The sequence below is a fragment of the Porites lutea genome, chromosome 13 (assembly GCF_958299795.1).
Source record: "Porites lutea chromosome 13, jaPorLute2.1, whole genome shotgun sequence".
NCBI classification, from domain to species: domain Eukaryota; kingdom Metazoa; phylum Cnidaria; class Anthozoa; order Scleractinia; family Poritidae; genus Porites; species Porites lutea.
In genome coordinates, this window is record NC_133213.1 from 1,374,617 (window position 1) to 1,387,723 (window position 13,107).

The following is a 13,107-nucleotide window of genomic DNA, read 5'->3' on the forward strand; positions in this document are numbered from 1 at the left end:
GGTATTTTCCGGAGTGGTAAATTGGCTTAATTGATGGTTGTGGACGGTCGAACACCCCGCTGACGTCACGACTAACATTTCTCACATCGATAAAGGATATCCAACCTCGTCCCCAGGGCGCTTTTCTCTGACTTCAGAAGTGGTCCTCCCCACCTCCAAAGCCAAGGAAAAGCTCCCTGGGGACGAGGTTGCAAAATATCATCTTTTCTCGCCCATGGTGCTCTGCTTCGCCTAGTTCGCGCGCGGAGCTCCGCTTTAACGAATCGAAGTGCGAGGGGACTTGACGAAAAATTATTCGTTGCAACAACGGAAAGTTAAATCGGGTTCCTGTTCAATGTATTTTACTGGTCGGGGAAACATGATTTTTGTTACTGTCTGAGGCAGGAATTTTGTTAGAGGCGGGGTTTCATTGTACTTGCGGTAACACCCAGAGTTTTTTTTTTTCAGTTCTACGTTAGCTTACTAACGGCGTAACTAACACAAGGAAACAGGGTTTTGATCAATTAAAACGCGTGAGTTATCATTGTAAAATGTGATGCTGAACTTTAGAAGTTTACGAGGTAGTGAGATCACAGAGTGCGACCATTTAAAAAGTTGTAAAGCCTTTTTAAAAAAGTCGTCATCTCCTGTGGCGCTGTTTATTATGCTAAGCGAGGTGCTTTTAAACTATTGCATGAATTTTTGGGCATAAAAGAAAGCATTTCCGTATCAATTTGCTGAATTGGTGATTTAATATGAGATTAAAATGTGCTCTAGCCGAGGTTGTCATATATATTCTTATTCGTGTCTATGTAACTCTAAACTGTGACCATTGTATTACTATATCTTCGCCATTTTTGAACATAATGTTTGGAATTATGTAGTTATATGAATTTGAGTCACTTTACTTGGAATTATTATAATTTCAAAAAAGAGTTATTAACTTCAAAAATTTATGAGGCATGAACGCAGTCAATTAATCATACGAGGGTTGAAATTTCTTGACGTAACGTAGGTATCGAGTCGTGCTAGCTTATTCAAAAAACGTCATTTCACAGCACTTTTCGGTCCGGGTCCTGTTTATTGCACCGAAGTGTGGCCATTCAAAATAAAAACCCTGGTGAAACATTATGTTTCCTGCTGGGAAACAATTTGTTTGTCGATCTTTCTTGCGTAGAAAAGATCGAACATTTTGTTGCTCTATTGCTCTCGACCGCTGTGTGGGTACTGCGTGAGTTCCTTTAACAATTCGCAAATTCTGTAGCATCCGCTCGGCACACCCTTCCAACAAAAACAATCATTCCCTCTTGACGCATTTTCCTTTTTTTGTACTCGTAGGTCTCATTATACCTGCTAATGAGAGGGTTAAACTTAAAGCAAAAATTAACCTCGCACGATCCAATAAGCTGAAAAAGTAAGGGTAACTGTTTTAGCTTGGAGTTATTTGTTTTTTAGCTGGCCATTCAGAACTGAGAAGATTACGTAAGTGCTGCCCAAATGGTATTTTCAGGCCATTTAACTGCCTGGCATGTTCAAATTTCATCTGCAACAAAAGTCTTATTTGCTGACAAGATTCATTCACAAGGTCAAAACACGATGTGAAAAACATAACTCTTGAACCATGAATGTGGCAATCATCGATAACTGCTGAATCGAATGATCAGAATGAAACCTTTTATTTGTTTTTCAGTACTCTGTAAAATGGGTTTCTCAGTTTTTGAGTCTGGAGACACTTTTTTTCGGTGAAACATAAGAAAGCTGATATTGTTTTTTCATTTTTCTCCGCTACTTTGAGAACAGACAATCGTGATTGAACCGAAACGAACGAAGTCACTGAAAAGAACACTTTTTGAACATGTTCATAAAAAAAATGATATTGCCACCACTAATATACAATTTAATAAGAGAAAAAAAAAAACATCCTTATAAGCACGCATCGGAAACATGTTTGAAGTGAAATTTAGGGTTGCAAATCCAAGCTAGATGAACTGAAGTGGAACGTACAGTTTAGCAAAGGTGGAACTTAACTTACAGCGAAGAAAGGGATATCATTTTAGTAACGTTTCAAATTTTGCAGCTATTACCCAGTTTATGTAGCTTGAATTCCCCTACGTACATCTTTTTCAGCAGGTTGCGCTCCCAGTATTTCAACATAACTTATGAAAAAGAAGCTCAACTGATGCATAATCACCACCCTGAATGCCCTAAATATACCAAACTTTATGGTTACTGCATACCTTTATAACTTGAATAACTTTGCTGATGCATGGCCTTCTTACAAGAAACGTGTCCGGCGGCTCCATAATTGCTTTCGATTCTCTTGAGCATGATGTTATCTTGATAGTTTGCCACTTTTGTTGTGTGCAGTAATTATAGAACTATGCAGCTCTATTAGTCGTTATCACAGCGCGGGTGGCAGGGTGGTATATCTTGCTGTTCATTGTGTATTGTTAAAGGACAATTGGAGCAAAATTGAAAATTTAAACATTGGAAGGTTGAAAGGTTGATTTGGCCAAGGATCGCGGATTCAAGAAGAGAAAAGAATTTAGGAAATGGCACGAATTTTTCACGAGGGAAAATCAAAGGCTCTTAGGAGCGAGCTCATGGATGAATTGAATCGTAAACGAGCATGGGTGCTAAGTGCCACTGCTTTTGAATTTCGTGATTGAGTTTCGTTGTTATTGACAACCGAATGTTGAAGATTATCACCTCTGTATTCATAGTGACTATAAGGCTTGAGAAACATTCCGTTTTGAGATTCATTTGTTTTAAACTGCTTGGGCACTGTAACATATTCACTTTTCTCCTTAGTTTTTTTTTTATATTTCATGACTTTCTCTGTGTGCTGGTTATTTAGACAGATCATGTTTACACTTCTTTAGCATTTTATTTTTGGCATGTGTTTTTTGGCATCTGCTTTTCGGCATACAGTGTCGGTTCTTTAAAAAGCATTTCGTCAGCATTTCTCCGGTAACATCTCTACAGCACTCACGCTTTTAAGGGAGCTAGATCCTTGCCCGAAGCTGTAGGTGTTCTGACCTTACTAGTACCCGGCTAGAATATGCCAAACATATGTATAAAAGGCACTTGGAATAAAATAAATACTAAGTAAGGGAGGTAAGAGTAAATTGCTTGATTTGACTTTAATGAGTACAGTAAATTAATTAGAATCGAGTGAGTGAGTGAGTGAGTCAGTGAGTCAGTGAGTGATCGAGTGCCATTCGAGTGCCTCGAAAAGCCCATGGCATGACTACGTCACCCATGAGCTAAAAAATAAGACAGGTTACTGTGGCTTTGGACAGCAAGGATAAATTTCATGGGTGCGCGTTAATATAATAATATAAAATCTTGAAAAACGTTAAGACGAAAAAGAAGAAGAAAAACAAGAAAACTCAAAATAACAATGGATGTACTTCCCACACGAGTTACAAAGTTTGTGAGTTTCCTCATGCAGTATGAAGGCGTCTTTGGTGATGCCTTACATAACGTAGCAACTGTATCATTCAATATGGCGGCAGAGAGGGTATCGACCTCGTCAGTTGTCAAACTAAATCTAAGTGCGATCAAAAAGAGCGATCAATATGTGGTAAATATTATAGATAATGCTTCACAAGTGGCACTCTATAAATTTAACGGAACGACACAGGCGTGGGTAAGTACAGCTCAGCTCATTTTTCAATTTTTACACGTGTGATCATGTATGAGCTGCTTTCGTTTGCATTTGTGCGACCGTCAGTCGTTTTTTGTGTTGTCAGTTTGGATCGATGTCCTTACGAAGTCGTAGAAGAGATCAAGATGATTGGTATTGTTCTATCATTTCAAAAATATGTCCAATAGTTTTAAATCACCTGCAGATAAGTCTTTTTAATTGAATTGAAATCTATATATCAGCTGTATTAAATAATGACATCTTTCGGTTACGTGACTGTACGGGTCATAAGTTTAAAATTTTATCACATAGATGCGCTTGCGTGATGCGCTATAAAGCTAAATCGGTGAAGAAGAAACAATAATGATTGCGTAATTGGAGGAATTGACATAAAAAATGAGGGTGTTAGATACTAAAACAGTGCCTTAGACCATTTTACAGTTATGAATGGAAACGAGGCTGGAGTTGATTGATACAACCCTTCCTGCTTTGTTATGTAAATCTTGTTGTTCTTATCCCAACTAGTATTTTTCAAGCATAACTTCCATAAGAAAACAAAGGAGGTTTTTATCAAAATGTGGTCAAGGCTAGCGTACTAAGCATTCAACTATGAAATGGTCTCTTCGTTCATGTTTCCTGTAAACTATGGCTTTTCATTTGGCAGCTGATGGAACAGGGGTTTGTCAGGGGGGGGGGGGGGTGGGCAGGGGAAATGATGAGAATAAGATTCTTTGGAGTGGGGGTGGGGATGGTTCACGAGGAAACTTTTAGCCCCAAGTAATGTCCCCCAACCCAAATTTTAACAACAAATTACAATGTGTTCACAATCACACTATTTCTGTAATCAAGTGGTCATCAGGAAAACAAATTATTGGGCAACTTCAGATCACCCTGCCACTTGTTGGGACACTTTAAGAATAAGGAATAAGAAATAGGCACTTTTGTTATTCAATGAGATGCAAATAAGTGGCGGGGTATGGTGAAGTTCAAATTATAAAAAGAAAACTAACAATTGTCAGAAAAGTAACTTGTTTACCTTTTATGAAGATGTGTAGGGAAACATTGACTGTTGGCCAAAAACGTGGCTGTTGTAGAGAGGTGACTCATATGGATAGGTGGCTGTTAGTGGAGTTTTGACTGTATTTAGAGCTCCTACAATTCTCCTCATATACAACCACCCCAGTTGATAAGGGCCATTGTGTCATAATAAACTTTTTAAGGCTTTTAACCATGCTGAAAGAGGAGAAGAGCATTACTTGTAAGTTTAGAAACTTGTTGTATATTTATTAAGGGTTTTGTTTATTGTTTGTCTGACAATAATATTAATTAATAATTATTGTCACTAAGATATTGATCCTGAAGTTACACACTATTCGAATGATGAACAGTATCTTTCATGACATTGTTGTTTATTTGTATTGATTTTTATTGTAGGAGAAAACAGATGTGGAAGGAGCCCTATTTGTTTATAGCAGGTAAGTCAATAAATTATTACAGTAGAGTTCTGGTAATCTGAATCTTTGGAGGAAAGTGACAGTTTTGTATAACTATTATATAAAATTACCAGTAGTGTTAAAAACAAATATATGAGTCATATTAGCCTGGGAGCAAGCTGTCCGGGGTGCTCTGGCGGTGGGGAGGGAAAAGGAAGGAGAGCTTGCAACTTGGTCTCTGGAATTGAATTCCACCTCCAATTCCCCTGTGGCTCCCCGTCAACTGAGCTGTCAGATTTTAATGTAATAAATTATTAATCTTGTGGTATGTAATCCATTTTTTAGATCCACTCCTCCTTCCAGTGCCTTCTTCATAATGAACAGACTAAATATGAACAATATGAAGGAACCAATAACAAACAATATGGAGTTTAAACTTCAGGATCCATTTTTGTTATATAGAAACCTCACAAGTAAGTATCCCCAGAATTCTAAACAAGTTTTACCAAACTTTCGCTGATCTGTGTAGGGTGTTCATTGGGCACCAGAGATCGGAGAATTCTCTGTTTGTTAATGTGTGATAGCCTATGAATATTTTTAATTTAGACATGGAGCCTCTATCTTTTACAATATTCTGCTGTAATGTTACACCTTTCTCCAGCTACTATAATTTATTCTTCATGAAAAGAGTGAGGCCATTACAGGGAAATCTCAGTCTGAGGCCTTGATTTATTGACTGAGTGATAGCGAGGTCAATACATCAAGGCCTCGGTCTAAGATTTCCCTGTCATGACTGAACAGTCCAGGTTAATAAGTTATTTATTATATGGCCTTTTCATTATGGACCTGAGCCTGCAATCAATTAAAACCAACAAGTGGTCAGCAGATAACTAAAAAAAACATGTCACCTCAATGAATTGTACACTTGAGCCTGCGATACAGTCAGGTGACACTGGTCAGCAGGTACCCTTTTTGACAGCTGTCAATTGACCATAACATGGCAGTCCATAAGTAAACACAGTTTGTATATGCTTTGGACACATAGCTAGTGATGCCTGGTCATTATTAGAAAACAGCCAATCAGAGGGCATGTACTATTGTAGCCATATAATAAAGTGCCTTAGCCCAAATTGGCATTATTATTTCTTTGATTTTAGAGGAGATATATGGCATCTGGTTTTATGATAGCGATGAATGTAAAAGACTGGCCATGCTGTTGACAAAGTAAGTCACATGTACATAACTTATTGAATCAACCCAAATTAATTTTTTTAAAAATTTTTGTCCACTTCTTTCCTACCTATCATTACCCAAAGACAATTTGTGACAGGTTTAGTGTACTAATAGAGTAATTAGAGAACTCAAGCAACCACTATGATGATAGCAGTGTAAAAGTCGCTGAAAAATGTATTTGAGTTGTTTCAAACTTACATGTATTTACTGCAGCCTTTCCCAATTTGTCAAATAAGGCAAGTTTTCCAGGAGTTGAATGCATTCAAGTTCTAAATGGGAAAATAACATTTGTTTTGTGTATACATCCTCCATGGAAGTTTCATTTCTTAGTTGTGCAATGGTCATGTAGCTGTCCTCATGGTCGCCTAAGCTCCCTATTTTTAACAGGACCAGGCAATTCTACTAAGAATGTTACAGTTTCATAAAGCACTAAATCTTGCATGTCCATTTTGTTTGCAGGCTCTCTTCGGAGACAGCACCAACAACCAGGCCAGTGAGTAATCCTCCTCCACCTGTGCAAAGTCCTCAGGTAATTTTCTTTCTTTATCCCTTTTTTTTTGTCCCCTTTTTTGAGGTCTTTAGATGACATTTTCATGCAACCTTATTTCGCTACTTAACGTTTCCTTTTCATAGAAGGATAAAAAAGAGAGTTCAACAGAGGAAAAGGTTGATATCATGCAGCTTTTTGCTAAAGCACAAGAAAGATATATTAATGAGGTACTGTAACACTATTAATATTATTATAGGATCTGAATGTTGACTCCTTTGCTCTGTAAACAGCAAATGATTTTAGACTCAAGTAATGCACATCATTCGTTCATTCATTCATTCTGTGGTTTGCCTTTTTTTACCCCAATGAAGACCAAAGCAAGTAATCCAGTCACCTCATCTACAGCGAGTAGCAACCCTCAAAAACAACCAGTACCTCAAGAACAAAAAGAACAGCAACAAAAATTTCTCCAACAAAACCAAGCTCAGCAAGAGCAACTTCAAAGACTTTTTCAAACTGAGGACACTCGCCCAAAAAAGCAAAGAGCCTACTCCTCCCCCGCTACTTATCTGTCAGATAAACAGCCCCCCTCTCCCATGGGTAGTAAGACGACATCCAAGGGGGAGGAGCAAGAGAATAGTGTTTTACCTGGAGGGGAGAGACACTCAAGGAAAGGACACAATAAAGTGAAGAGCCTAACGCTGTCTGACGTTAAAATGCCCGTGGGTCCAGGTGAGAGATTAAAGAATCTTTGGGTAACGTAATTTATGTCACACAATTTTCAACTATTGCGGTTGGTGCCAACCGGCTGTGGAATTGACTGGCATGTCAAAAATGGCAGCTGAAAGTTATGGAAGAAAGCAAAAGGAATAAATAAGCGAAGAAAGGGTTTCTTAATCCTATCATAATGCTATTTAAAGTAAACGAGGTTTCAAATCCTAGGATAGTAAACTTATTACCATATGCAATCTACTGTTGAGATGTGGGACTGAGAAGCGGCTCCGGTTTACGGTCATCTCGCCACCAAGAAGTCTTACTCGCCACCACATAACAACTCTGCAACAATTTATACTGTTTACTTACCTGAGATTGTTACTTCTTCCTCAAGCCCAAATATAAGTTTATGGATTTTAATTGACACCTTGCGTCGAACTTCTCATCTTTAGTTTTATTTTTTGCCAATAATTGCGACTTTTTAATACCTTAAAACAGCTTATTTGCATCGCTCGAAAAGTGTGATTTGTTTAAAATCCAACAGACTTTCTTATGAAAGTTGGTTAATATTGTCACTTGAACCTTACCTCCTTAAATTTGATTGAAAATTTAAAGTGAGAGAATTCTTTTTAGAGACTTGTCCTTTCACTAAGTATGAAAATACATATTTCTTGATAGTGAATTAGTCGGTGGGGAGATGGTTTGGTGGCGAGGTGACCCGGATATCGCGGCTCGCGCGTTCTCTCGCGGCTTTCGTGGCTGATTTCTCAGGCCACCTTGTGACCTCTTTTGATTTACACAGCCCAGTTATTAAATCTTGTCTCGAAGAAAATTGTTGTTTTAAAATGATAGTAACGCAGGATTGTTTCCAGGTGGACTCATCACTCAGACACAAGATGACTCTGCGATTGACAGCACAAAATCGGGAGCTCAAAGGAAGGTACAAATGTGTAAAATGTTCCTTTTTTTCGCCGTTGTGTGATCGATTGACCCTCTTCTCCGTGAAGCGTGGTGTTGTCTTGGTTGGCTGGTTGGACAAATCTGAGGAGGAATGTTTCGCGTCCTCGTAGAATTTAACGTCACCTGCTTTACAATTATGAGCCGCAAGAAGCGGTTAAAAAGCTTGGCTCCTGGCTCATACGTATTTGATTACACACTGTCATGAGCCAGCTTTCGAACTACAAGGTTCAGGAAAGTTGGTTTGCAACTTGCCTTCAATGAAGTTTTTCTTGTTTATAGTTATTTCAAAGCGATCGACCAGAGGTCAAGAGTATGGTTACACTACCCACACCATCAACTGCGTCTGCGCAATCAACAGTTGCTGCTCAAGTTAAGGTGAGCGTATGCGGGCACCGTAGTGTGTAACTGCGTCTTTGTTTGAACGCTATTGGAAAAGAATTTACTTAAGTCCGCCAATCTTGGTAGGGTGACCGTAACAGCGCGTGGTACCAATTAACTCGGTCCCGTATCTGTCCCTTCCCTTCCCCCGCCCCCATAAGAAATAGACCACAACACCGGGGACTACGTCCCCCTAATCTTTACGAATATTGCTTCTTCAACGTCCCACGGGTATGTTCAAGGGTTCTGAGACGGGGCCTACGGTTTATCGTCATTATCGAGAAGACTAGAAAGTCTAACCGTTCGCAGATGTCTTTACAAAGGCAGCACTTTTTCCTCAGTTATTTAAATACCCTGAGTGTTGGTCCGGCCGTGGTGTGAACCAGCGGCGTCCCGCTAGGCAAACCGGCGCTTCCGGGGATTAGCTCCAGACTATCTAGCTAAAAAATTTAAAACGAGGTCTGAAATTCACAGGAGAGACACACGCAACGAGAATAAGATTGACATTCCAGGGTACAGAACTGCCGCAGCTGGCCAAAGGACCTTTCATTATCGGACCGTTTCATTGTGGAACGCTTTACTGGAAAGGCTCACTAGGTTAACAAACGTTGTGACTTTCAAGAAGGAACTTATGCATTATTTTAAATCGTTCATTAAGCAGTCTGTTTTTTAAAGACAGGGGCTGCTTACTATTGTCTTTGTCTCGTAGGGGCTATGTTAATCATGTCTCGTTAAAATCTTGTAAATATATAGTTTTATAGTTTCATTTTTTAATCTTTTGTACTTTTATATAGATTTTTCTCCATGATATTGATGTAATTACTTTGAAAAACCAGACTTGGAAAGTAATATTATTATTATTATTGTCATTATTATTATTATTATTAATTATTAAAATAATAATAATAATAATAATTTATTGTTTATTATTATTATTATTTTATCCAAGTGAACTAACCGGGTGGCGGGTTTTCTTTGTGTTGCAGGAGTCCCCACAAAAGCCTTCACAGGATCAAGCCCTAGCCGCGGCCGCAGCCGCTGCCGCAGCGGGGTCTTCTCTTATGTCGCCATTAGCTTTCCAGTCTTCAGGGAAAGTACCGATTATGACACCTCCATCACAGACGAAACAGCCCGCTCCAAAAATGGAAATTGCACCTTTGACCCAAGAGCAGCTTGTTCAAGCAATGACGTATTTATTGAAGGTAACTTTTGTTGCTTAAAGAGAGGCACAACGAGTGGTCTTACATCCAGTCTACATAATACAATCCCATATATGGTAGCAACACTATAAATATATGGTAACCACACTACACCAGTATTCAATGGTTAAATTGGCAAAGAACCTGCAATACATTTACCATTACATTTTAGACGTTTCGATCACGCGCTAAAAAAGATTTATCAGCAACATGACCTATACAACTGGCATCCTCAAAAGAGGAAAACACCTTTGAGCGTGTTTAAAAAGATTGATTCCAACTCTGAACATATTTCACCTGCATCTGACTCGCCCCCAGTCGTTTTGATCTGTAAGCGGTCAAGAAACGGTCGCGGGAGACCTAGTACGGCATCTGCTGCCCGTGCTTCCCTTGACCGCGTTTTCTCTCGTTAATATTAATAGGAGACGTAGAGACGACTGGGGACGAGTCAGCACCTGCGTACAGTTGAACCTCTTGCGTGCGAAAACAGCCGTTTCTCCTCGCTCCTTGCTAAGAAGAAACGACTGTTTTCGCAGGCTATGGAACCTCCATGTGCGACTACTTCTTGTAAGCGACCATCTCCCAGAAACGACCACCTATCCAAACTGAAATTTTCCCAGTGAATCACTAAAGTTGCAACTCGTAAGCGACCACCTATCGTAGGTGACGGCGGCCACTTTTTTCAGATGACCGCCTTGGAATTTTCCTTTGTTTTTATCCTCCTATTGCATGGTTTGATCTCCATGCATGTTGTATGTACTTCACTACTAAGAGAATGCGATGTACTTTTGGTGACAACATAAAACTACACATATGGTAACTTGGAAACTACATGCAGTGAATTCTCTTACAAAATGTAGATGTGTTCGGTCCTCTTCTCGGAAGAGACCCCTTGTGGTTCGATTCTCTTAAGCGACCCCTTCCCGCAAGCGGCCTCAGAACCTTCGCATTCTGGGTGGTCGCTTACGGGAGTTTTGACTTAATTAATAAGCACTATATTAATATTAGAAGTAATCAGCAAAAACAGCATGTATGTACTGTATAGTTATAATAGTTTGTCGTTCATTTCTTTTCAGAATGATCCAGAATTTGTTACCAAAATCCACGAGGCATACTTCAAGAGTTTACAGGACAAACTGCCAACTTAGCAGCTCTTTGTTAAAACTGTTACAAGTGGTTGGCGATGTGACTGTAAAACGCGTAACCAAGGGGAACCTTAGAGTCGCGCAAAAGTTACAACGAGGAAAGGAGAGAAGCTTGTTTTCACTATGGTGGTGATGTTAAAAAAATGTTGGATAAAAAAAAGTGTTTCAAAGAACGGTTTTGTTGATGTTAATAATTGTAACAGGACTGACTGGCTTCCCTGTCTCACTTTAATCACACGTATTGTTCAACACAAGGGAAGTTTTACCTTTTTGATCACAATCACAAAATAATTTGTTTTGAAAGCTAGAATTATTAGCTTCTACTCAGTCCAATAACGAACTAATCATGTTTATAAAAAAGAAATGTCCTTTTATAGTCTGGGTAGTGCCTTCTGTACTGTTGCCACAAGTTGTACCATAATCAGGGAAGTAAATAGCCAACCAGATTCAGGAACCTTTTTTATATATATTTTATTAACCCAGTAATTCCCATTTTCTTAATTCACTTCTGTTAATGTTTCTTATCACTTTCAACACTGATGTTTGTATTAACTCCTAACCTCTGTTATGAAGAAAAGTTGCTTGTATAAATGTCAAGCGAACGAATAAGTTTTTCGCGAAATAGTTTACATTTGTGAACATATCGTTGTCGTTTTCTGCATCACCATCATCATCATCATCATCATTATAATCATCATCATCAATATTTGTGCATGTATAATTTAAGTTTTTAATCGTATAGAGTTGTTATCTTTACCCCACCAAGGGCTGCGATTTTTTCGCTTTTGCATAAATTTGCCTTAAACACATTAGTCAGAAGAAAAATTCCCACAATGCTGCATTCTGTTTGCTAGAACCCTTGACAGCTGATTTGCTAGTTCTCAAATTAACTTGTTGCCTTTGTAGGCCATTTTACAGTTGTGGGCTTAGTGTCCTAGCCTTTGAGTGAACGTGAGGCTGAGGTTGACCTTGTATTTGATACAAACCTACTCCCTTTTCTAATGGAAATTTTGCTTGAAAAATACTAGTTAGCATAAGAACAACATGATTTACATTATAAAGGAGGAGGGATTGTATCAAAACAAGGTCAACTCTAGCCTCGTTTCCAACTGTAACTGTAAAATAGGTTATTTAAATTTACTGTGTCAGGAGCCCAAATGATCTGCCTGGTTCTTTCTTGCTTCTTCAGCTAGCTATGATAAAACAAGTGGTTTAAGCAAATCCTTGGAACTGAGGCTGCCAATCTCGTACCCGGTGTTCCCTTTTGTCATACGCTAAGAATCGCTTGCGCGTAGAACGGGACCTGGATACGAGATTGCGGCAAGGCTCATAGGGATACTGCTGTTGTCAAATTCAGGAGCTTTGTTTAAAGAATTCTAAGCTCAATATTGCGCATGATGTTAAATATGTGAAACAGTCGTTGGAGAAAGAGCCCAGTTTTCTCTCGTACTGTTTCATGTTACTGTTTCTCCTCGCGATGGACTCTCTTTGAAAGAAAATAGTTTGGGAATACGTTAAGGTTTTGTTGTAGTTAAGCTAAGATCAAATGAAGGTTAAGGAGTATTGAATTCCTTCCAAAGTGGTGTACATTAGATGTGTAGTTTCATTGCTACGTTGACGAGAAAGGACTCTTCAATAACTGGACGTGTCAAAAATGAATTGAATAAAACATGGATGTGACGAAAGAGTGTAGCCCTTGTTGTTGATTTTTATTGGACAAGGAGAAGAAGGGTTGGTACAATTTCTCCATGTAAAATTCAATATTTTTCCTTGCCTTTTTCATCGTCGATAGTCTTTTAGAATTCAGCTCCAGAAAAATATTGCCAACATTTGACGAATTGAACGAGATGGAGTTCAGCGGACGAGATGGTGGACAAGAGTAAAAGCGTTTTACCCCGCATGGATCGAAACCTGTTCTTCATGCATA

At 38.9% G+C, this 13,107-nt stretch overlaps 1 protein-coding gene across 1 annotated transcript; it reads left to right on the plus strand.

Moving 5' to 3' along the window:
• Window positions 1-3,476: 3,476 nt before the first annotated feature.
• LOC140923270 (uncharacterized) lies at window positions 3,477-12,865 on the plus strand. Its single transcript, XM_073373354.1, has 11 exons — window positions 3,477-3,631; window positions 5,063-5,103; window positions 5,407-5,534; window positions 6,219-6,285; window positions 6,754-6,823; window positions 6,928-7,011; window positions 7,156-7,516; window positions 8,371-8,438; window positions 8,738-8,833; window positions 9,823-10,038; window positions 11,112-12,865. Exons 1-11 carry the CDS (start codon window positions 3,488-3,490, stop codon window positions 11,181-11,183), a joined length of 1,347 nt encoding a protein of 448 aa, XP_073229455.1. The 5' UTR covers window positions 3,477-3,487; the 3' UTR covers window positions 11,184-12,865.
• Window positions 12,866-13,107: the final 242 nt, after the last annotated feature.

Excerpts from the sequence above, each read along its gene's own strand:
- LOC140923270 (XM_073373354.1), top strand. The coding sequence starts at position 3,488 with ATGGCGGCAGAGAGGGTATCGACCTCGTCAGTTGTCAAACTAAATCTA. Across the intron at positions 3,632-5,062 it reads ACGGAACGACACAGGCGTGG|GAGAAAACAGATGTGGAAGG; the intron begins GTAAGTACAGCT and ends TTTTTATTGTAG. Across the intron at positions 7,012-7,155 it reads AAGAAAGATATATTAATGAG|ACCAAAGCAAGTAATCCAGT; the intron begins GTACTGTAACAC and ends ACCCCAATGAAG.